This window comes from Manis javanica, chromosome 3 (assembly GCF_040802235.1).
Source record: "Manis javanica isolate MJ-LG chromosome 3, MJ_LKY, whole genome shotgun sequence".
In the NCBI taxonomy this organism is placed as follows: Eukaryota; Metazoa; Chordata; class Mammalia; order Pholidota; family Manidae; genus Manis; species Manis javanica.
In genome coordinates, this window is record NC_133158.1 from 137395091 (window position 1) to 137420893 (window position 25803).

A 25803-nucleotide genomic window follows, 5' to 3' on the forward strand; every position below is an offset into this window, starting at 1 on the left:
TGTAAGCAAGGTACCAGGCCAGTTCTTCTAAGGGGCTTTGTTGGCTTTATAAAGTCAATCTTAGTTCTTTAAAGCTGTCTGTTCATATCTGAGTTTACACACGTGTCTCTCAGTATGATGTTACAGTCAAAGCCTTGGTAATATAACCAGTGTTTTTACTTGGTCCTCTTACAAGGAAAGCAGATTCTTATTGAACTTGTGCAAATAAACATACTGCCATGAAATACAAAAATAGTCACTGAGAGTTTTTAAATTCTGGAGGGATCAGGTAGAGAGAAAGATAAAGTTTCAATTCTGCTGACAAAGACAGTTATTTACTAAACTATTGTCAGCTTAAGAGAAAAAGCTTAAAACACTTTATTAATAACATTTGAAACAAAAAGCCACAAAATCATCTCTCTTAGTTTACTTAATCCTATGTAACTAATATCTGTTCAAAAGATTTACAAATGACAATGGTTAAAGATATGATGAGAGCTTACTGTAAGACAGTTGTCATAAGGAAATTAGGATATTTCTGTAAAACCAAACATTCAGTAACAAAGTTTAGCATCATTCTCTGTGACAGTGCCTTCTAGGTAATTAAGCAGGTAAATAAGCCAAATTAGCTAAATATTTTCTCCAATGAGAAAAACTTCTGACATGTTCTAGGTGCTCTCTGGAAAATCTCAGAGTTAACTAGAGGTAAAAGTACCTTTTTGAATTTGATTTTGGGAAATTGTCAGAAGAAAGTTTCTTTGGCACTTGCTTAAATAGGATTATAGGTTGCCATGAAACATACTTATCTATTTAACTAGAATGACAACAAAGCACTTGTAAAAATTGGACATTCTAAAACTTCCAGAAAAACTGATAAAAAATGTTAAGCATTAATGGTAATTTGGGTTTGGCTGAGGTGGGCATGTTCTTGTGGTTATCAGCTGCCTAAGTTTACCTAAGATCATTTAAGTTGATGTTATCTGCTAAATCTTTTAAGAATAAAATGCTTAAAGGCTTAGCTTTGTCTGTTATTCAGTAAAGGTCTTGTAAGTAATCTAGCATAGTTGTTACAAATGAGTGAACTAAAGAAGTGTGGCAAGTGAACAGCTTTTTAATTGTGTATTACAGTGTGTATACCTACCTACAGCCTGCAAATCTTTGTAGTAACCTAAAACCTTTAAAGTTAAAGGCAAATAAAGAAGATTACACAGTTGTTAGCAAAGTTTAGCTTTTAGTCCTTTTAAAATTAAGATCTCATTTTCTTAAATACTCCGACAACTCACTGAGACTTTAAGCATGAGAAACTGCTTTGATTAAACAATTAGAGAACCCATTGCAATCTTTCAATATTAAGAGCAGACTAACAGTTAAGAAAACTTTGTTCTTTTTAACTGAAAATAATATTCTAATTTTGCTGTATACTTGATACCAAGACTTATTTGCTTTAATTTTATATAGCATGACCATATTAAATTCTTCAACAAACTTTCTATACCTTTTTTTTTTTCATTTAGAGTTCTCTCTGTAAAAACAGCTGTACTTTAGAACAAAGTTATTTTCTTTTATCAAAAGACATCTTAAGGATGCAGAAATGTTTTCCTTATTACTTTAAGTAGTTTTAATTAGAACTTAAAATCATTAGGTACCTTCATTTTTAGTGAACAATGAGAAGCAGGCTATTGTAAACTGTTACACTAGCATTCTTTAGATTGACAAATTTATGAACATTTCATAATTTCTGTAACTATGAGCTTTACAGCACAATCTCTCACTAAACACAAAATATTTCTTCTTAACTTAGCAAAACTTTAAGGTTTTAGGTTACTACAAAGATTCGCAGGCTGTAGGTAGGTATACACACTGTAATACACAATTAAAAAGCTGTTCACTTGCCACACTTCTTTAGTTCACTCATTTGTAACAACTATGCTAGATTACTTGCAAGACCTTTACTGAATAATAGACAAAGCTAAGCCTTTAAGCATTTTATTCTTAAAAGATTTAGCAGATAACATCAATTTAAATGACCTTAGGCAAACTTAGGCAGCTGATAACCACAAGAACATGCCCACCTCAGCCAAACCCAAATTACCATTAATGCTTAACATTTTTTATCAGTTTTTCTGGAAGTTTTAGAATGTCCAATTTTTACAAGTGCTTGTTTTTAAATCAATTTTTATTAATACCATCCGGAGCTAGGAAAATATTTTTCATTCAGACACCTAGACACACAAACATACAAATGTAGACACAATGACTACAGTCAGCAACACCTCCCACACAAAAACATATACACAGACAGGCAAACCAATATAAAGACTTGAGTCACTGATATCCAATTGCCGTCCCTCTCCTCAGCTGCCTGTCTGTGGCTTCTGGAACCAGAGGGCAGGAGGGGTGTGTTCTGGTGGGGGAAGAGGGCGGTGAAGGCAGAAGGAGAGGGGGAGGGGGTGGTGCAGCCACTGGAAGAGGAGAGCAGGACAAGGCATGGCTGAGAATGTAGGATTTTAAGATGGTGGCGACATGTGTGAAGACAAAGGACTTAAAGATGGTGGTGGAGAGAGGGGGAGGAGATCATGAGCTGAGGGAGGTGGGCGACTGACGTCTTCTGGTGGATCTGAAAAGGAAGAAGTACTGGATAGAGTAAGAAGCTGACAATCTTTAACTGGAGATTGGGCTAGGAGAACCTGAGTCGTTGAACACTTAACATAAAGGTCTGGGCGGGAGTGCAAAGTCCAAAAAGCCTGCACTATGGGATTTCACCCTACTCTCCACTCCAGTGGCAATAATTAGTCAAGTCAGTGAGGAGGCAAAAATCGAAAGTTCCCTCAGGGGGCCAATGAGATTGATTGTCTAAGGGATACTGAGGCCCAGCCTCAGAGCAAAGAAAGACTAGCTTCTATTTACGAACTTCCCGGGACAAATATAGAGCAGCCAAATTAGAAATGAGATACCGCAGAAGGGTCTGAGCCTCTGCTTTTGATGGCTGGTTCAACATGTCTGCGCCACTCCCCAACTAATCCTGCTGAGAGGAGCGCTCAGCATCCCAAGCGCACCAAGTCAGGGGAGATGTCCTGGGGCCTGGGTTAGGGACGTCTCCCACACCGCAGGGCCAGGGGTGGGCTGGATGCCTGCAGAGGGTGGGCTGGATGCCCAAGGGGCTGGATGCCCCAACCTGGACATAGCTATGATTTCTAACAGACCAAGTGAAACAGAGTTAGGAAGGGAAACAGACCAGGGGAAACTGAGGGACTCACCGGAAAATAGTCCAGGCAGCAGAGAGCAGGCTGAGGTCCCGGGTAGGGGAAGGAGGGGGAAAGGCCGCCGGTGGCTTGTCAGGGCCCCACGCTCATGCTCCTTCCCGGGATTTCAGCACCAAATGTAAGATAAATTCTAGCTGAAATAAGCAGTCGAAGCAGTCGATGAGAGAGAACAAAGGGCCAGGCAGTTTATTTGAGTGCAATTCCCAGGTGATGTTCCCCTGTCTGGGTATTACAGGCCAGGGAAGTCACACCCAGTCAGGGAGGTGGGGGCTTATAAGGGGTTAGGAGGGGGAGGAGTGGGAAGTTATCCTAGGGGGCATGGAGAGGTATGATTGGCTAAAGGTGACATAATAGACAACTTGAAACTTTTTTCCCTTCCAAGAGGGAGGAGGCTGACATCCCGGTCTTAGTTGGCACATCAGAAGGATGGAATTCAGGAAGAGCTGTCCCCTTTCCATATAAGGCACAGACCTTGGGATCTGGTCTGTTCTCCTTTTATGGTATCTCTCTGTTCTGTTTGCATGTCCTTGTTTTTCCTTCCTCCAGCCTAAAAGTTTTAATTTGCATTTCCCTGATGATTAGTGATGTGGAGCATCTTTTCATGTGTCTGTTGGCCATCTGAATTTCTTCTTTGGAGAACTGTCTTTTCATATCCTCTGCCCATTTTTTGATCAGGTTATTTGCTTTTCGGGAGTTGAGGCGTCTAAGTTCTTTATATATTTTGGATGTTAACCCCTTGTTGGATACGTCATTTACAAATATATTCTCCCATACTGTAGTATACTTTTTTGTTCTGTTGATGGTGTCCTTTGCCATACAGAAACTTTTTAGTTTGATGTAGTCCCATGAGTTAATTTTTGCTTTAGTTTCCCTTGTTCTAGGAGATGCATTCAAGAAGAAGTTGCTCATGTTTATATTCAGGAGATGTTTGCCTATGTTGTCTTTTAAGAGTTTTATGGTTTCATGACTTGCATTCAGTTCTTTGATCCATTTTGAGTTTACTTTTGTGTATGGGGTTAGACAATAATCAGTGTCATTCTCTTGCATGTAGCTGTCCAGTTTTGCCAACACCAGCTGTTTAAGAGGCTGTTATTTCCCCATTGTATGTCCATGGCTCCTTTATCATATACTATTGACCATATATGGTTGGGTTTATATCAGGGCTCTCTAGTCTGTTCCATTGGTCTATGGGTCTGTTCTTGTGCCAGTATGAAATTGTCTTGATTTTTGTGGCTTTGTAGTAGAGCTTGAAGTTGGGGAGCATAATCCCCCCACTTTATTCTTCCTTCTCAGGATTGCTTTGGCTATTCCAGGTCTATTGTGGTTTCATATGAATTTTGGAAGAATTTTCTCTAGTTTGTTGAAGAATGCTGTTGGTATTTTGATAGGAATTGTATTGAACCTGTAGATTGCTTTAGGCAGGATGGCCATTTTGACAATATTAATTCTTCCTATCCATGAGCACAAGATGTGTTTCAGTTTATTGGTATCTTCTTTAATTTCTCTCATGAGTGTTTTGTAGTTTTCAGAGTATAGGTCTTTCACTTCCTTGGTTAGGTTTATTCCTAGGTGTTTTATTCTTTATGATGCCATTGTGAATGGAATTGTTTTCCTGATTTCTCTTTCTTCTAGTTCATTGTTAGTGTATAGGAATGCCACAGATTTTGGCATATTAATTTTGTATCCTGCAACTTTGTGGAACTCAGATATTAGATCTAGTAGTTTTGGAGTAGACTTTTAAGGGTTTTTTTATGTACAATATCATGTCATCTGCAAACAGGGACAGTTTGACTTCATCCTTTCCAATCTAGATGCCTTTTATATCTTAGTGTTGTCAGATTGCTGTGGCTAGGACCTCTGGTACTATGTTGAATAGAAGTGGGGAGAGTGGGCATCCTTGTCTTGCTATCAATCTTACAGGAAAAGCTTTCAGCTTCTTGTTGTTAAGTAATGTTGGCTGTGGGTTTGTCATATATGGTATTTATTATGTTGAGGTACTTGCCCTTTATAACCATTTTGTTGAGAGTTTTTACCATGAATGAATGTTGAATTTTGTCAAATGCTTTTTCAGCATCTATGGAGATGATCATGTGGTTTTTGTCCTCTTTTTGTTGATATGGTGGATGATATTGATGGATTTTGGAATGTTGTACCATCCTTGCATCCCTGGAATAAATTCGACTTGATCGTGGTGTATGAACTTTTTGATGTATTTTTGAATTCGGTTTGCTAATGTTTTGTTGTGCATTTTTGCATTCTATGTTCATCAAGGATATTGGTCTGTAATATTCTTTTCTTGTGATGTCTTTGCCTGGTTTTGGTATTAGAGTGACACTGGCCTCATAGAATGAGTTTGGAAGTATTCCCTCTTCTACTCTTTGGAAAACTTTAATGAGGATGGGTATTAGGTCTTCACTAAATGTTTGATAAAATTCAGCGGTGAAGCCATCTGGTACAGGAGTTTTGCTCTTAGGTTGTTTTTTGATTACCAGTTCAATTCATTGCTGGTAATTGGTCTGTTCAGAATTTCTCTTTCTTTCTGGGTCAGCTTTGAAAGATTGTATTTTTCTAGAGACTTGTGCATTTCTTCTAGGTTATCCAGGTTGTGAGCATATAATTTTTCACAGTATTCTCTAATAATTCTTTGTATTTCTGTGGTGTCCATAGTGATTTTTTCCTTTCTCATTTCTGACTTTGTTTATATGAGTAGACTCTCTTTTTTTATTGATAAGTCTGGCTAGGGGTTTATCTATTTGTTTATTTTCTTAAAGAACCAGCTCTTGCTTTCATTGATTCTCTCTATTGTTTTATTCTTCTCAATTTATTCATTTCTGCTGTAATGTTTATTATGTCCATCCTTCTACTCACTTTGGACCTAATTTTTCTTCTTTTTCTAGTTTCATTAATTGTGAGTTTTGACTGTTCATATGGGATTGTTCTTTCCTGAGGTAGGTCTGTATCACAATATTCTTTCTTCTTAGCACAGCTTTCACTATATCCCACAGATTTTGCAGTATTTAATTATTGTTGTAATTTGTGTCCATGTATTGCTTATCTCTGTTTTTATTTGGTCATTGATCCATTGGTTATTTAGGAGCATGTTGTGTAGCCTCCATGTGTTGGTGGGATTTTTCATTTTCTTTGTGTAATGTATTTCTAGTTTATACCTTTGTGGTCTGAGAAACTGGTTGGTGCAATTTCAATCTTTTTGAATTTCTTGAGGGTTTTTTTGTGGCCTAGTATATGATCTGTCCTTGAAAATGTTCTATGTGCACTTGAGAAGAATGTGTATTCTGCTGCTTTTGGGTAGAGAGTTGTATGGATGTCTGTTAGGTCCATCTGTTCTAATGTGTTGTTCAGTGCCTCTGTCTCCTTATTTATTTTCTGTCTGGTTGATCTGTCCTTCAGACTGAGTGGAGTGTTGAAGTCTCCTAGAATGAATGCATTGCATTCTATTTCTCTTTTAATTCTGTTTGTATTTGTTTCATGTATGTAGGTGCTCCTGTGTTGGGCGCATAGATATTTATAATGGTTATGTCTTGTTGGATTGACCCTTTTATCTTTATGTAATGTCCTTCTTTGTCTCTTGTGACTTCCTTTGTTTTGAAGTCTATTTTGTCTGAGTACTGCAACTCCTGCTTTTTTCTTCCTATTAGTTGCATGAAATATCTTTTTCGATCCCTTCACATTTAGTCTGTGTATGTCTTTGAGTTTAAAGTGAGTCTCTTGTAGGTTGCATATAGATGGGTCTTGTTTTTTATACATTTAGTGACTCTATGTCTTTTGATTGGTGCATTCAGACCATTTACGTTTAGGGTGATTATCGATAGGTATGTACTTACTGCCATTGCATGTGTTAGATTCGTGGTTTTCAAAGGTTCAAGGTTAACTTCCTTACTATCTAAGAGTCTAACCTAACTCACTTAATATGCTATTACATACACAATCTAAAGGTTCTCTTTTTTCACCTCCTTTTTCTTCCTCCTCCATTCTTTATATATTAGGAATCACTCTTTGTCATTCTGTACTCTTTGTTTATCCCTTTATTGACTTTGGGGATAGTTAATTTAATTTTGCATTTGCTTAGTAATTAGCTGTTCTACTTTCTTTACTGTGTTTTATTACCTCTGGTGACAGCTATTAAACCTTAGGAACAGTTCCATCTATAGCAGTCCCTCAAAATCAGACTCTAGAGATGGTTTGTTGGAGGTAAATTCTCTCAGCTTTTGCTTCTCTGGAAATTGTTTAATCCCTCCTTCAAATTAAGTGATAATCTTGCCAGATAAAGGAATCTTGATTCGAGGTCCTTCTGCTTTATTGCATTAAATACATCATGCCACTCCCTTCTGGCCTGTAAGGTTCTGCTGAGAAGTCTGATGTTAGCCTGATGGGCTTTCCTTTATGTGATCTTCTTTCTCTCTCTGGCTGCTTTTAATAGTCTGTCCTTTTCCATACTCTTTGCCATTTTAATTATTATATGTCTTGGTGTTGTCTTCCTTGGGTCTCTTGTGTTCGAATCTGTGCACCTCCATGGCCTGAGGGACTATCTCCTTCCCCAGATTGGGGACATTTTCAGCAGTTACCTCCTCAAAGACACTTTCAATCCCTTTTTCTCTCTCTTCTTCTTCTCGTACCCCTATAAAATGAATATTGTTCCATTTGGTCACACAGTTCTCTCAATTTTCTTTCATTCTTCTAGATCCTTTTTTCTCTCTGTGCCTCAGCTTTTTTGTACACCTCTTCTCTAATGTTTATTTCATTTATTGTCTCCTCCAAATATTTAATCTTCTTTTAAAACCCTCCATTGTATTAGTTAGTGATTGGATCTCTGACTGAAATTCATTCCTGAGTTCTTGAATATTTTTCTGTACCTCCATGAACATGATTATGATTTTTATTTTGAAATATCTTTCAGGAAGATTGATGAGATTAATTTCATTTGACTCTTTTTCTGGTATTTGTAGGATTTTGCTTTGAACCAGGTTCCTCTGATGTTTCATATTTGTATGTGGCACCCTCTTGTGTCCTGAAGCTCTACTCTCTGGAGTTGATCTGCCCCGGGAATGATGTTGGGGTCACAGGGGAGCAGCCCTGGTGCCTGGGGGGAGGAAAGAGGTGTGTCCTGCTTCCTGGCTGCTATGCCTGTCTCTGTTGCCAGAGCCAGTGGTCTGAACACATAGGTGTAAGCCTCTATGCTTTGTGATTGTAGTTGCTGTAGGCAGGGCTTCCCTCTCTCTGGCCTGATGCCTGGACAGGGGCTGCCAGTTTGTGAGCCAGGAGTGGCCTGGCTGGCAGGAAGGCACAGTAGGCTGCATATCACAGTAGGGGTTTTGGAGTTGCATATCCAGCCATGGGTATGGAGCGCCTGAAGCCCCTGAAAGTTCCCAACCTGCTGGGTTGAATGTGCCCAGATAATTTTGTCTACCTGCCCTTTCTCCTGATCTGTAAGCTCTGTGCAATCCTTGCCCCTTTAGCAATACTCTTGCTGTTAGGAAGTCTCTCAGACTGCCTGCCTTTCTTTTGTTCCAGATCAACTGGATATGGATTCCTGTTTTCCACAAACAGCTGGCATCTCAGTCTCTTCAGGTATTCGAAATGTCTTAGCTTTTGAACTAACCACTAGAGCACCATGCAATGTAGGTTTGTGCTTTCAGAGCAGATCTCCAGGGCTAGGTGCTCAGCAGTCCCACTACTCCACTCCCTCCCCACTCCGTTTCTCTTCCTCCTGCCAGTGAGCTGGTGTGGGGGAAAGGCTTGGGTCCCTCTGGATCATGGCTTTTGTATGTTGCCTGTTCTGTGAGGTCTGTTCTTTTCTCCAGGTGTATGCAGTCTGGCGCTGTCTTCTTTCATGCTGCTCTTTCAGGATTAGTTGTATTAATTATATTTTTGTATTATATGCAGTTTTAGGAGGAGGTCTCTGTCTCACCTCTCATGCCATTATCTTTAATCCTTCTGATATTAATCCTATCTAAATATTGTATATTTAGATAACTGGCAGGGCAATTGCTACTTTTATTTTTCTTTTTCAGTTTTACATATCCTCTGACATTATATCCTTTCAATAAAGTTTAGGATCAATATTCATGTTCCATGAAGAACCATATTTGTATTTGGATTGGAATTTCATTGAATATGATACTTGACATCTTTAAAATACTGAGAAAGCATACCGTGCCTTTCTCCATTTATTCATTCCTTTAGCTGACTTTAAAAAAATATTATGCATAGATTTCTTTCCATTCCTTGTTCAGGTTTTTCCTCCATACTTTAAAAGCCATGTTTATCATATTCTTGACTATAATGGGTATGTGACCACTATCTATAAAACCCATTCATTGAATTTTTAATTTTAATATAGATTTTTTTCTAAAACATTTTTTTAAACTTCCTGGTACTTTTGGAGGGTCTTTTGATGTTTGTTCATTTTGAGGAAAGTTGACATCTAGCTCTTCAATTTTATATTTTTGTTGTATATTCTTACCTGATAATCCTAGAATCTGGACTCTTTGGTGATCCAAATCTGATTTTGCTATTCTAGTGATTCTCCCTCATGGTGATTTATTTCCTTTTTATGTTTGGTTATCTTTACTGGTACTTCATCTTTTGCTGTTGCTAAACTATACACATTCCAAGAAGCTAAACTGAAGGTGCTTTCCTCTAGAGAAGAGTTGTATTTACTTCTGCATGGTGAAATGTTTCCAATGAGGAAAACAATTGTCCTGAGGCTACTGCATTTTCCTTTTCAGTGTCCCCTTTATTTGAACAGCCTTGCCTCAGTGCCTCTACCCTGATGCTGGTCCAAGGCTTAGGGTCCTGGATATAGCCTATTTGTTTATGCCTGCTATTCACTCTTTCCGTCTTAAGTTTGTTTCTCTAACCTTCTTTCTTTTAGACCTGCAGAGATTGTCCCTACTCACTAAAGGTCCAGCAATGCAGCAGAAATTATGTTTTATTCAGAGTTGTGTTTTTTGAAAGCAGGATTTCCCCCTACAAAAACCTGGTCTGCAGTGATACTTGAACCAGTGTTCCCTGGTCCTAGCTGGTTTTCACTTATTTTCTTCAAAACTGTTATAAGTATGTTATGAGTATTAAGTGAGTAAAAAAATATACGTAAAGTGTTTAAGTTTACTTTGTAAAATAAAAGAGGAACTGTGATCTTTGTAAGGCAAAGTTAGAAAACTTTTTTAAAGGCTGGGAAAAATTCTGTTACAATTTTCAGTATGATGTGAGTAATGATAATGGCAAAAAAAATCAATTTAATTGAAATAAAAAATCTCTTAATGAACTTTGGTTCTGAAAAAGGAAAGCACTTGCAATAAAATGTTGGTATTAATTAAATTTATTGCCACACTTGAACTGGAAAATCAGTGAGAATTTTGCAGAACAATTTATAGTGTTAGAAAATGTTTTGATCTCTTCAAGGTCAATGAGAAAGTACACAAACAGACAGATGATAGAACTTGGAGTCAATGCTGTATGTCTTTTCTCAGTTTTGTTGAAAAGAATGGAAAAAAAGGTGAAGATAATGGTTATGATAACAATTTAAAGGTAACTCGCACAAGAAGAGATTTTAGTTTCTAACTAATAATATCAGTTTGACTTCAGTCCTGGGGAAAAAATGATAAAAATATTTTTTAAAGGAAGATCTGTTATATGACTTGAAGATAAAAACATTAGCTCAGGTACTCAGAATAATTTGCCCAGCATATATCATGTCAAACAAAATTCCTGTAAGCATTCACTGATTATGCTTTTGCAGATTATCCAAAGGCTTAAATTCTAAATAAATAAATTTGTTCATACATAAAGGTACATTCAGGAGAGCCAAGGCCCTCAGTTCCTGTTATTCTGTTATCTGCAAATAGGCTGTTCATTTTTGTGGATTACCCCAGAGACCTGAGCTGCTGCACTGCTGTCTTCAAAATCCCCTTGTGATATGTACTCACTTTCTCTTTCTTATCATCAATTTTTTTTTATCTGTTCTCTACAGGATGGCAGGAGTTTGTAGTAAATGTTTGATGAAATCAAACAAGTCTCCTTTTGATAGAGGCATCCATCTGTTTCTACTTTTCCCTCATTTTTATATCATTATTTGGAAACTGAATCTTTTTTTCTCCTACTTTGAATCAAATGTGGACATGTTACCAATATGTAAATAATGCTGATTGGGTTTTAAAAAGTGTACTGAAAACAGATTCTCTGTCCATCTGTACATCTATTCATACACCCACCAGTCCATGAAGTTCGCCATTTATAAATATAATATTTATAGGACAAAGGAAATGTTTTATTTATTTATAACAATTTTATGATGCTTATGTGAAATGATTCTATCTCTGGCAGGAAGCAGGGAGAAATTCTTCAGCAAAATTAGACTGAAAGCATGGTGATGTCCTACATTTCTTCAGTCCAGTCTTCACAATAGCTCTTTTTGAATTTGTCTGAACTGTTATTTTAGAACCTGTAGGTAATGGATTGAGCAATTTTAGTACATTCCAGACAGAATTTCAGACCTGGCCCCTTCAATAGAAAGGTAAAGAAATGGGGAGGTAAAATCATGTACCTAAGCTGACACACTTGTGTAGTATTAAAACTAAGATCTGTGTGTCTGAAGTCTCAGTCTGCTGGTTTCTAGTTCTAGTGTGTACGAATAATACAGTATTTGCTTTTCTAATCCTGGATTATTAAATGGATATCAGATGAAACAAGATAAAGATTAAGCAGAAAAACATGTCATCATTACATGAATATAAAATTATCAGCTTGGATATTCATACAACATCATATAAAATATATAAAATCATCATATGAATCATCATCTTCATATAAAATCATCAGCTTTGATAGTTATTCATCCTAATGTAAAAATGGAGATGAAATAGATAGCCCCCAAATAGCCACTTCAAGGACTAGACTCAGTAAGGCTCAGTTTGGACAGACACCACAAGTTCTCAGTTATCATAATGAACATAGAGAGTACAGTTCAGATGAAATTTGTGGAAAAGTAAAAAATGAACTGATAATTCAGTTCTAGTTTTTAAGCTTTAGTGTTTGTCAATTTATTTACTTTTCCCTGCTAAGAGTAATGAAAATATCTCTAGGATATCTGGAATGAAAATTGATATTAAATATATTCCTTTCTGAACTGTGGCCTAATTCTATTCCATAAGTCAACTTGAATGTAAAATAAGAGGAGACCCAGGATTCTTAATACATATCTAAGTGACATTTTGTCACAAGACTTGATTAATAAAACTGGATTAATGTGAGATATTTTTCATGATTAAAAGGATATAGGCTGATTAGGAAAGAGGGAGAGTACAGTTCTCTGGTTTAAAGCCAAACCACATGATAATAGTGATTAAGCTGAAAGATTTCTTTAGTAGATTAGCTTTGACATTCAAACCAAGTAGAGAAGTTAAGGTAGAATTCAAGGAAATACTTGGGAAGTTGAAAAAAAATACTAATGCCTGAGCGCCTTCCTCAGAGATTCTGATCTGATTGGCCTGGGAAAAGGGCCCAAGCATAGGTGATTTCTAAGACACTGTACTCGTTTCTAATATCAAGGTTAAGAACAAATGGGAGGGAATGTGGTAGTGTAGGAAATACTGAAAAACAAGTATGAGGTCTTAGCCATGAAAAAGCTGGAACCCTGCTTCATGCATTGATGGCTGTGACTCAGTGCTGTTGCTTTGATTCTCAGCAGAGAGAAAAATTACAGAATTAAAGATGGAAGGGGACTTTGTGAACTGCAATTGGTAAGATTTAGGGGTTCTTCAAAGGAAGAGGGGCAAGTGGAGCAACATCCATTAATTTTAAGATAAATTAATGAATATACGTATTTTGATAAATATTTCTACTTTTAATTGCTAGTAGCAAGAACTAACCTGTCATGAACTAGAGGTTACTGCTCATCTATTTTTAATTTTTAATTTAATTTATATGAGTATATGTCAGTGAAATAGTAAAGGCAATATGAATTACTTGAACAACACAGTGGAAAATGATTCTGGAAAAATTATAGTCCATTAATACTGTTGAGTAATTGTTAATCTATACTCAACTATACCTCAGGTTATTATCCTGACATGAAACTAGTTTCTGTGTCTTAGAAGGGAGTCCATACTAAACAAGACAGGTTTTTGAAAAATGAGGGTCTATCATAAGTAGTATGAATGAGAGTGATCTAAATGTGTCTGATCTTGCAGCTTTAACATTCAAATAACAGTTTATGAAGCCTATTTATATTTAAAACACTTGAAAATACATTTTCCACTCTTGGTTCTTATATACAATTTATATTTTTTGAGGATACACATTTTCTGGAGCACTGCCAAATGTTTTAAATAAAAATGGTTTAGTAATGTTGAGAACCGGAATGATTTCTTGAATAAGAACATTTTTTGGTAAGAAAATCAATTTACTTTATAAATATATATTTTTGGGATTGGTAGTGCAGTTTATCTATTAATGATTGAGTAGGTCATTTTAGGTTTGTTATATGTGTTGGGAGATGGAGAGGTTACCCCCTATATATCAAACATAATTACTTCTGCAAAATATTTGAAGGAGTCTCATAAAATTTCATTCTGGATTGATGATATCTGCACCTGGGTGCATAACCATGCAGTGAGGCATACTTTTCTGGGAATGCTCTATTCTTGGACTTTATCCTAGTGAATCTTTTCATAAATGAAAAAGTATAAGTCTTTAAAAAGTAAACAAAGGAAATACAAATGAAAGGCTTAAAAGTAAAAGACTTTTTAAAAGTAAACAATATCTAGATGACCATCCTCTGCTGGCGTGAAAGCAGGAACAAACACAAAGGGAGAGAATCAAGAGGTTGTCAGGTGAAGTGGGATCTGAAAACTGTTACGATGGTTGAAGAAACTGGGATCATTTACCCTACACAAGAGGTGTAGGAAAAGGCTTATGTCATTGTAGGAAAAGAGGATAGGGTAGACTCAAATGGTAAAAGATGTCTTTGGTTGTACAATTTAATAATTACTGTAGGAATTCCTATCCTGTGGATTCCTGTAATATATACATATGTATGGAAGGTGTGTGTATGTACCTAAGGAAATCATATAGAAAAGTGTGTGCATATATGTATGCATTCAGGGAGAGGGAACAGATAGACTTATTTCTGATCATTTCTGATAGATTTATTTCCAAAGGAATCTATAGTTTAAAATAGTTTAAGAACTACAGGGTTGCCTGTCTTATGGAGTAATAAACACACTGATACTATCTTTTGTAGATAATTTAGGAATAATTCTCACTTTGGATAAGATAGACTAATTTATTTGAAAGGACTTTTTCGGCTGTAAGGTTCTAGTATTTACACAGTGAAAAATAATATTTTTAATTTAATAATTTAATAATAAAAAAGGCTTGAATACTTATTATATGCTGGTCATCTTGCTAAATACTTGACATGGGCTCTCATTTAATCCTCCACACATTGGATGAGGTAGGTGCTGTTTCAGAAACTCAGAGAAACTTGCTAGAGATCATGCAGTGGTAGGGGATGGAACCAAGATCAGAACTCAAGGAGTCTGGCCCTAGAGCTTGTGCACCAGCCCCTCCTGCAGAGTTTTTCACTGTCCTCCTGTTGACTCTCCCTCACTGGACTGTGTTCATTCTGCACCATGATGACAGCAGCAACTCTTAGCTGCAGAGCTGTTCTCCCTGTTTCCTTCAGTGTTTGTCTCATTCAGCCTGCATGTCATTTTTATCTCTTGATTGCCTGGGTTTGAATAAGAATCTAGTCTTTGTGGTTTATTTGAACTTGATTTCATTTAATACCAAATCTTTTATTTTGTATTGATGTTCATTATTTCTCACTGGGCTGAAATCAAGATGCTGTCAGGGCTGCCTTCCTCTTTGCAATCTCTGGGGGAGAATCCATTTCCTCGCCTTTTCCAGCTCCCTTGCCTACTGGGCCCCGTCCTCTATCTTCAAAGCCAGCAACACTAGACAGATTTCTTCTTACACCCCATCACTCTGATCTCCTTTGCTATTATATAGGGCTTGTCCAAATCATCCAGGGTAGTCTTTTCATCATAAAGTTTTTAATTTATCACATCTGCAAAATCTCTTTTGCCGTGTAAGGTAACACATACACGTGTTCCAGAAATTAGGACGTGGACATCTGTGGGGACTATTATTCTGCCTCCCACAAGCATCTACTAAATACAGGCACTTTTTTGGGGACTGGAACAAAACATAATCCCGTCCATTAAGGAGTTTACCATTGAGGAGATATTTAAATACACCAAAGAAATATAAAAAATAAGTGCTATGACAGAAGTGTGAACAATTATAGCCCTGGAGGAAACAACTGGGGTTGAGGTAAAGCAAGAAGAAAGTTTGGGTAAAAAATTAGTGTTATTTCTGACATATTAATATTAATGTTGTCACCCTTCACCCAGGTTTTGAGACTCTGGGATATTCAGCACCAGCTGTCCATCCAGAGGATAGCTTGTTCTTTCCCCAGAAGCCAAGACTTCAGATGTCTCTTCCACTTCGATGAAGCCCACGGACGACTTTTCATCTCATTTAATAACCAGCTAGCCATGTTGGCAATGAAAAGTGAAGCCAGCAAGAGGGTGAAAAGTCACAAGACATCGGTCACTTGTGTTCTTTATAACGCAGTCTCAAGGCAGGTAATGACGCTCTTCTGTCTCTCTCCTAACACATGCCTATACCCGCAGGCTCGTTTCCTTAATTCATGACCTTAATTCTGAGGTAACTAAGAACAAATATAGAAAATGCAATGTGGAAAAGAAATAGTTTAATAGCCATGGACTTTTCTGCAATAATGTGTGTTCAGGTGGATCTGCAGTGATTTTACTTTCAGCCAGTAATCACAGCAGCACTGATAGATGGAATTATAAGGAACCACAATATTCCAGCTAAAGCAAACACAACATGTAATGTAATTGAACTTATGTTTGTTGCTTGCTAGTTTGGGTCTTGATGCCAAATGCAAGTGAACCTGGTTGTAAAATCCCCTTTTATGAACACCATCCTCCTGTATCCCTGTGGAAAGTTCTGAAATATGCATGAAATGTAATTAGCAGAGATCCATTTTGCCAGCATATTTTACAGCAGTGGCTCACAGTGGCAGCCCAGAATGTATTCATAATAAAATGATTCAGTTAAATGTGGTGCCACTTGGTATGCAGCACCAGCGTTGTTTGTCTCCCCACCACTTTAATGAACATTTTGCAGCCTTTGCTTATGGGAGCACTGCCTGCATGTCAATGAAGGAGCACTGCTCCTCAGGAGCAGAGACGCCGCAGGAGCCACAGGCCTTCTCAGAAGAGAGGGAGGGCCAGCCTGTGAGTATTGTGGAGGCAGTGAGCACCCGTGGAGTTTAGCTTGCTGCAATGATCACTTCAGGCCTGATCGTAAGAGCACAGCAGGAGCCGAGCTGAGAGCCAGTATCCAGCTTGCGGCCAATTAAACAGTAACTCCAACCCATTCTTTCTTTCCCTTCTGCAGGAGCTGCTGCATCTGCGCAGAAATGAGCAGCTCAGAGTCGGTGCGAGGGGCGGAGAGCCTTTCGCTGGTAATGAGTGGTGTGCCGTGTCACTACTTCAAACACTGTTTTCTGGTTATTTTAGGAGATAAAATTCCTATACAAAACAAGCCATTTTGAATTCCATCTGTGGGGAAACATTCCCCCGTAAATGTTTTACTGAACTTTATGAAGGCAACCAGTTAATTCAGCTCCCCGGTGGCCACTGAGAGATGTTTCCAGGAGGACATTTTGCTAATTGAGCTCTGTAGAGTTAAAAAGCCAGGTTTGTGCGTGGATGTTAAGATCCTGTTGTTGTCTGGCCATAAAATGAGCAGTATTCCATGAGGAATTCAGCAAATGAGACGCAAAGAAGATCTGGAATCTTCCTTTTGGGACATGATGATAAAGCTGTGATTAATGCAAATATGTGCAAGTTATAGGTAACAATAGAAACATGTACACATGTTTGTTCATGTGATGTACAAAGAATCACTGTACAGTTGAGTTGGATTTAATCTGTTGTGGCTAGTCTGGGGGGTACCTAGCAAATGCTATGGGACTTGAGGCAGTAAAGGGAGCTGAGAGCCAGACTGAAAAGGTTCTTCACTGAATGGGCAGTGGTCTGGTCTTAGAAAAATAAAGTATAAACTTGAGGTTAAAACAGCAGTTTTCATAGTGTGATCTTAGATCCCTGGGGGTCCCAGGTCCTTTCAGAGAATCTGTGTGAACAAAACTATTTTAATGATAATATTAATTTTGTAGTTTACTTTTTTCATTTTTATTGTCTTGTGAGTGTGTAGCAGAGTATTTGGTTATGTAGTTTGGTGTCTTTTTTGAAGATATTCCCTTTGTCTGAAGTTAATAAAAACCTTCCCTTCTGTTGTCATTTCAACATGTTGCTAACACTTTATTACTACTTCATTCTATTTGGACTTCAGTGAGGACCTAACACAATCCCTATAAAAAAGAAATTTGGCACATTTCTTTGACTTTTCTTTATCTTCCTTCCTTTTGGTTCCCTTGCGTTCCTAATCTTAGAAAGTGATGTTAAGTCATGCAAGACCTTGTAAAAGGAACCACATGCTTTATTTCACCCAACAAAGCTCACCCTCACAGCTAGTTGCTGAACAAGCTGGGACAGGATGAGGGAGTCCCCGGGGTGCAGTTTTGAAAGAATCAAAGTAATTCAATATCTTGGAGGCTGTTCTAATGAACTTTGCATTTTCTTAAAAGCCCATGAATTTTAGGAACCTTAAGAAATGTATTTGTAGATGGCATGTAAACTGGAATAGGTAAAATTTCTGAGTTATCACTATGACTCTCATCCTAATGATGTATGTTAATGTGTTTTTATAAAATAGGTAATGTTTCCATTTGTTTTGCATCTGGAGTGCATTTATAGTCAGGCTAGAAGTTTAGGAATTATCAGACTTTAACATTTAATGAAAGTTACCATTTTTTTGTTACTGAAATAACTAAATTTTTGGAAAAAAATTAGAGCATCATATAGAGTAATTTCATTTCCCTGAAAATCCTCTGCGTTTCACCTGTTCATCCCACTCTCCCTCCCTAACCCCTGGCGATCATTGATATTTTTGCTGTCTTCAGTTTGCCTGTTCAGAATGTTATGTTGTTGGAATAATATCGTATGTAGCCTTTCAGATTGGCTTCTATTGCTCTATATTGTGTACTTATGTTTCCTTTGTGTGTTTTAGTTGCTTAATAGCTCATTTTTTTGCACTGAATACTATTCCATTATATGGATGTATGACAGATTATTTATCTGTAACCTATTGAAGGTAATCTTGATTGCTTCCAAGTATTGGCAATTATGAATAAAGCTGCTATAAACATCCCTATGCAAGCTTTTGTGTGGACATAAGTTTTCAACTCCTTTAGGTAAATATCAAAGATTATGCGATAAGAGTATGTTCAGTTTTATAAAAAATTGCCAGTTGCTTTCTTTTTTTTTAAATTTTATTTTGGTATCATTAATCTACAATTACATGAAGGACATTATGTTTACTAGGTTCCCCCCTTCACCAAGTCCCCCCCACATACCTGTTCACAGTCACTGTCCATCAACATAGTAAGATGCTGTAAAATCACTACTTGTCTTCTCTGTGTTGCACAGCCCTCCCCGTGCCCCCCCCCCACTGTACATGCTAATTGTAATGCCCCCTTTCTTTTTTTCCCACCCTTATCCCTCCCTTCTCACCTGTCCTCCCCAGTCCCTTTCCCTTTGGTAACTGTTAGTCCATTCTTGGGTTCTGTGCTTCTGCTGCTGTTTTGTTCCTTCAGTTTTCTTTTGTTCTTATACTCCACATATGAATGAAATCATTTTGTATGTGTCTTTCTCCGCCTGGCTTATTTCACTGAGCATAATACCCGCTAGCTCCATTCATGTTGTTGAGAATGGTAGGATTTGTTTTTTTCTTATGGCTGAGTAATATTCCATTGTGTATATGTACCACATCTTCTTTATCCATTCATCTACTGATGGACATTTAGGTTGCTTCTATATCTTGGCTATTGTAAATAGTGCAGCAATAAACATAGGGGTGCATCTGTCTTTTTCAAACTGGACTGCTGCATTCTTGGGGTAAATTCATAGAAGTTGAATTCCTGGGTCAAATGGTATTTCTATTTTGAGCATTTTGAGGAACCTCCATACTGCTTTCCACAATGGTTGAACTAATTTACCTTCCCACCAGCAGTGTAGGAGGGTTCCCCTTTCTCCACAACCTTGCCAACATTTGTTGTTGTTTGTCTTTTGGATGGTAGCCATCCTTACTGGTGTGAGATGATATCTCACTGTGGTTTTAATTTGCATTTCTCTGATGACAAGCGATGTGGAGCAAATTTTCATGTGTCTGTTGGCCATCTGAATTTCTTCTTTGGAGAACTGTCTATTCAGCTCCTCTGCCCATTTTTTAATTGGGTTATTTGCTTTTTGTTTGTTGAGGTGTGTGAGCTCTTTATATATTTTGGATGTCAACCCTTTATCGGATATGTCATTTATGAATATATTCTCCCATACTGTAGGATACCTTTTTGTTCCATTGATGGTGCCCTTTGCTGTATAGAAGCTTTTCAGCTTGATATAGTCCCATTTGTTCATTTTTGCATTTGTTTCCCTTGCCTGGGGAGGTATGTTCAAGAAGAGGTCACTCATGTTTATTTCTAAGAGATTTTTGCCTATGTTTTTTTCTAAGAGTTTTATGGTTTCATAACTTACATTCAAGTCTTTGATCCATTTTGAATTTACTTTTGTGTATGGGGTTAGACAGTGATCCAGTTTCATTCTCTTACATGTAGCTGTCCAGTTTTGCCAGAACCATCTGTTGAAGAGACTGTCATTTCCCCATTGTATGTCCATGGCCCCTTTATCGAATATTAGTTGACCATATATGTTTGGGTTAATGTTTGGAGTCTCTATTCTGTTCCATTGGTCTGTGGCTCTGTTCTGGAATAGTGCCAGTACCAAATTGTCTTGATTACTGTGGCTTTGTAGTAGAGCTTGAGGTTGGGGAGTGAGATCCCCCCCACTTTATTCTTCCTTCTCAGGATTACTTAAGCTATTCGGGGTCTTTGGTGTTTCCATATGAATTTTTGAACTATTTGTTCCAGTTCATTGAAGAATGCTGTTGGTAGTTTGATAGGGATTGCATTGAATCTGTATATTGCTTTGGGTAGGATGGCCATTTTGACGATATTAATTCTTCCTAGCTAGGAGCATGGGATGAGTTTCCATTTGTTAGTGACCTCTTTAATTTCTTTTAAGAGTGTCTTATAGTTTTCAGGGTATAGGTATTTCACTTCCTAGGTTAGGTTTATTCCTAGGTATTTTATTCTTTTTGATGTTATTGTGAATGAAATTGTCTTCCTGATTTCTCTTTCTGTTAGTTTATTGTTAGTGTATAGGAAAGCCACAGATTTCTGTGTGTTAATTTTGTATCTTGCAACTTTGCTGAATTCTGATATTAGCTCTAGTAGTTTTGGGGTGGAGTCTTTATGGTTTTTTATTTACAATATCATGTCATCTGAAAAATAGTGACAGTTTAACTTCTTCTTTACCAATCTGGATTCCTTGTATTTCTTTGTTTTGTCTAAGTGCCATGGCTATGACCTTCAGTACTATGTTGAATGAAAGTGGGGAGAGTGGGAATCCCTTCTTGTTCCTGATCGCAGAGGAAAAGCTTTCAGCTTCTCGCTGTTCAGTATGATGCTGGCTGTTTATCATATATGGCCTTTATTATGTTGAGGTACTTGCCCTCTATAGCCATTTTGTTGAGAGTTTTTATCATGAATGGATGTTGAATTTTATCGAATGCTTTTTCAGCATCTATGGAGATGATCACATGGTTTTTGTCTTTCTTTTTGTTGATGTGGTGGATGATGTTGATGGATTTTCGAATGTTGTACCATCCTTGCATCCCTGGGATGAATCCCACTTGGTCATGGTGTATGATCCTTTTGATGTATTTTTGAATTCACTGTGCTAATATTTTGTTCAGTATTTTTGCATCTACGTTCATCAGAGATATTGGTCTGTAGTTTTCTTTTTTGGTGGGGTCTTTGCCTGGTTTTGGTATTAGGGTGATGTTGGCTTCATAGAATGAGTTTGGGAGTATTCCCTCCTCTTCTATTTTTTAGAAAACTTTAAGGAGAATGGGTATTATGTCTTCTCTGCATGTTTGATAAAATTCTGAGGTAAATCCATTTGGCCCGGGGGTTTTGTTCTTTGGTAATTTTTTTATTACCGTTTCAATTTCGTTGCTGGTAATTGGTCTGTTTAGATTTTCTGTTTCTTTCTGGGTCAGTCTTAGAAGGTTGTATTTTTCTAGGAAGTTGTCCATTTCTCCTAGGTTTCCCAGCTTGTTTGCATATAGATTTTCATAGTAGTCTCTAATTATTCTTTGTATTTCTGTGAGGTCCATCATGATTTTTTCCTTTCTCGTTTCTGATTCTGTTGATGTGTGTTGACTCTCTTTTTCTCTTAATAAGTCTGGCTAGATGCTTATCTATTTTGTTATTTTCTCAAAGAACCAGCTCTTGGTTTCATTGATTTTTTGCTATTGTTTTATTCTTCTCAATTTTCTTTATTTCTTCTCTGATCTTTATTATGTCCCTCCTTCTGCTGACCTTAGGCCTCATTTGTTCTTCTTTTTTCAATTTTGATAATTGTGACATTAGACCATTCATTTGGGATTGTTCTTCCTTCTTTAAATATGCCTGGATTGCTATATATTTTCCTCTTAAGACTGCTTTTGCTGTATCCCACAGTAGTTGGGGCTTAGTGTTGTTGTTGTCATTTGTTTCCATATATTGCTGGATCTCCATTTTGATTTGGTCATTGATCCATTGATTATTTAGGAGCGTGTTGTTAAGCCTCTATGTGTTTGTGAGCCTTTTTGCTTTCTTTGTACAATTTATTTCTAGTTTTATGCCTTTGTGATCTGAAAAGTTGGTTGGTAGGATTTCAATCTTTTGGAATTTACTGAGGCTCTTTTTGTGGCCTAGTATGTGGTCTATTCTGGAGAATGTTCCATGTGCACTTGAGAAGAATGTGTATCCTGTTGCTTTTGGATGTAGAGCTCTGTAGATGTCTATTAGGTCCATCTGTTCTAGTGTGTTCTTCAGTGCCTCTGTGTCCTTACTTATTTTCTGTCAGGTGGATCTGTCTTTTGGAGAGAGTGGTGTGTTGAAATCTCCCAAAATGAATGCATTGCCTTCTATTTCCTCCTTAAATTCTGTTAGTATTTGTTTCACATATGTTGGTGCTCCTGTATTGGGTATATATATATTTATAATGGTTATATCCTCTTGTTGGACTGAACCCTTTATCATTATGTAATGTCCTTCTTAATCTTTTGTTACTTTCTTTATTTTGAAGTCTATTTTGTCTGATATTAGTATTGCAACCCCTGCTTTTTTCTCTCTGTTGTTTGCATGAACTATCTTTTTCCATCCCTTGACTTTAAATCTGTGCATGTCTTTGGGTTTGAGGTGAGTCTCTTGTAAGCAGCATATAGAGGGTCTTGCTTTTTTTATCCATTCTATTATTCTGTGTCTTTTGATTGTTGCATTCAGTCCATTTACATTTAGGGTGATTATTGAAAGGTATGTACTTATTGCCATTGTAGGCTTTAAGTTTGTGGTTACCAAAGGTTCAAGGTTAGCTTCTTTACTATCTTGCTGTCTAACTTAACTCACTCATTAAGCTATTATAAACACAGTCTGATGATTCTTTATTTCTCTCCCTTCTTATTCCTTCTCCTCCCTTCTTCATATGTTGGGTGTTCTGTTCTGTGCTCTTTTTAGGTGTGCTCCCATCTAGAGCAGTCCCTGTCAGATGCCCTGTAGAGGTGGTTTGTGGGAGGCAAATTCCCTCAACTTTTGCTTGTCTGGGAATTGTTTAATCCCTCCTTCATATTTAAATGATAATCGTGCTGGATACAGTATTCTTGGTTCGAGGCCCTTCTGTTTCATTGCATGAAGTATATCATGCCATTCTCTTTTGGCCTTTAGGGTTTCTGTTGAGAAGTCTGATGATAGCCTGATGAGTTTTCCTTTGTAGGTGACCTTTTTTTTCTCTCTGGCTGCCTTTAATACTTTGTCCTTGTCTTTGATCTTTGTCATTGTAAGTATTATGTGTCTTGGTGTTGCCCTCCTTGGATCCCTTGTCATGGGAGTTCTGTGTACCTCTGTGGTCTGAGAGGCCATTTCCTCCCCTAGTTTGGGGAAGTTTTCAGCAATTATTTCTTCAAAGACACTTTTTATCCCTTTTTCTCTCTCTTCTTCTTCTGGTACCCCTATAATGCGGATATTGTTCCGTTTTGATTGATCACAGAGTTCTCTTAAAATGCTTTCATTCGTGGAGATCCTTTTATCTCTCTCTGCATCAGCTTCTCTGCATTCCTGTTCTCTGTTTTCTAGTCCATTAATGGTCTCTTGCATCTTGTCCATTCTGTTTTGAAGTCCTTCCAGAGCTTGTTTTATTTCTGTATTCTCCCTCCTTAGTTCTTGCATATTTCTCTGCAAGTCCATCAGCATGATTATAACTTTTGTTTTGAATTCTTTTTCAGGAAGACTGGTTAAATCTATCTCCCCAGGTTCCTTCTCAGGGGAAGATATAGAAGATGTCGAAGCTGTCTGGGTTAGTCCTGTCTGCATTAAATTTTTTTTTGCCTTTTCATACTGATAGGTGCAGTGGAGTGCTATTGACGCATCTATCAGCTGGGAGAGTCTAGCGTCTTTCCATTTGGCTCCTGGCCTTTCTTTACTGGGACAACTGTGACCCCTAGTGGCTTGTGTTGGGCAATTGCGTGTAGACTGAGTCTTTGTATCTTACCCCGCTGGTGTGGAGGAAGCTCCCTTGCTGAGAGCGTGGCCAGCCTCAGGCTGCTTCTCTGCTATGGTGGGCCCCCGGAGGGGTAATGAACTGGGGGCTGTTTGGCTGTTTACCTCTGTGAGGGGTCTCAGAGCTGTTGCCCAGGGGGTTAGTGCGCCTGGAGTTCCCTGGAATTTCCATCTTCTGGACTGTGACCTGGGTTGCTTCCATCCAGCTGTGGGGTCCTTGTCCCTTTAAGACTTTCAAAAAGCACTCGCTTTTCTTTGTCACAGGGGTGCTGGCTTCGGAACCCACTCACAGGTCCTACTGTCCTTCTTCCCTAGCTCCCAGCACCCCACACATGCACTGTGTCTGCGATCTGGTGCGGAAGGCTGGGGCTGGGTGTTCAGCAGTCCTGGGCTCTCTCTCCCTCCCCGCTCCGACTCCTCTCCTCCCGCCAGGATCTGGGGTGAGGAGCCTCGGGTCCCGCTGGGCTGCGGCTTGTATCTTACCCCTTTCACCAGGCGCTGGGTTCTTGCAGGTGTGGATGTAGTCTGGCTGTTTTCCTGTGTCTTCTGGTCTCTCTTTTAGGATAAGTTGTATTTGTTGTATTTTCAAAAATATATATGTTTTTAGGAGGAGATTCCCACTGTCCTACTCATGCCGCCATCTTGGCTCTGCCTCCGCCAGTTGCTTTCTAAAGTATCTGTACCATTTTACTTTCCCACCAGCAATGAATGAGTGTTCCCTTTGCTCTACATCCTCACCAGCATTTGGTGTTGTCAGTTTTCTAGATTTAGGTCATTCTAATAGATGTGTAGATAAATAAATAGTCTCTAATAAACTGTTTTACTTTGCATTTCTCTAATGACATGTGGTATGGAATGTCTTTTCATATGCTTAATTGCCATTTGTTTTCTTTTTGGTGAGGTGTCTGTTGAGGTCTTTGGCCATTTTTTTTAATTGGGTTGTTTGCTTTCTTATTGTGAATTTTAAGTATTCTTTGTATATTTTGGATAACAGTGCTTCATCAGCTATCTTTTGAAAATATTTTCTTCCAACCTGTGGCTTTTCTTTTCATTCTTTTGACAGTGTCCTTTGCAGAGCAGAAAATTTTAAATTTAATGATATCCAGCCTATCAATTATTTCTTTCATAGTCCATACCTTTAGAGTTCTATCTAAAAAGTCATCACCAAACCTAATGTCATTTAAATTTTCTCCTGTTTTCTTGAGTTTTACAGTTTTATATTTCACACTTAAGTTTGTGATCCATTTTGTGTTAGTTTTTCTGAGGAGCAGAAGGTCTATATAAAGATTCGTATTTTCACAAGTGGATGTCCAGTTGTTACAGCACTATTTGTTGAAAAGATAATCTTTTTTCCATTGTATTGCTTTGCTTCTTTGTCAAAGATGAAATGACTATATTTATGTGGATCTATTTTTGGGCTTTATATTCTGTTCCATTGATGTAGTTGTCTATTCTTTCACCAATATCACATTATCTTGATAATTGCAGCTTTATAGTAGGTTGTAAAATTGGGCAGTCAGTCTTCTGATTTTGTTCTTCTGCAATATTGTGTTAGTTCATTTGTTTGGCCTCTCTATATAAAATTTAGAATCCATTTGTCAGTATCAACAAAATAACTTGCTGGGGTTTTGATGAAATTTATTGATTATCTTGGAAAGAACTTAGATCTTA

At 37.7% G+C, this 25803-nt stretch overlaps 1 protein-coding gene across 1 annotated transcript in view; it reads left to right on the forward strand.

The window, feature by feature from the left end:
* Positions 1–25803, forward strand: part of WDR49 (WD repeat domain 49) — a 144430-nt gene that overhangs the window by 60763 nt on the left and 57864 nt on the right. Inside the window, exon 7 of the mRNA XM_073230429.1 lies at positions 15677–15910. Within this exon, the coding sequence (XP_073086530.1) occupies positions 15677–15910 (234 nt within the window). The remainder of the gene's footprint in view (positions 1–15676; positions 15911–25803) is intronic.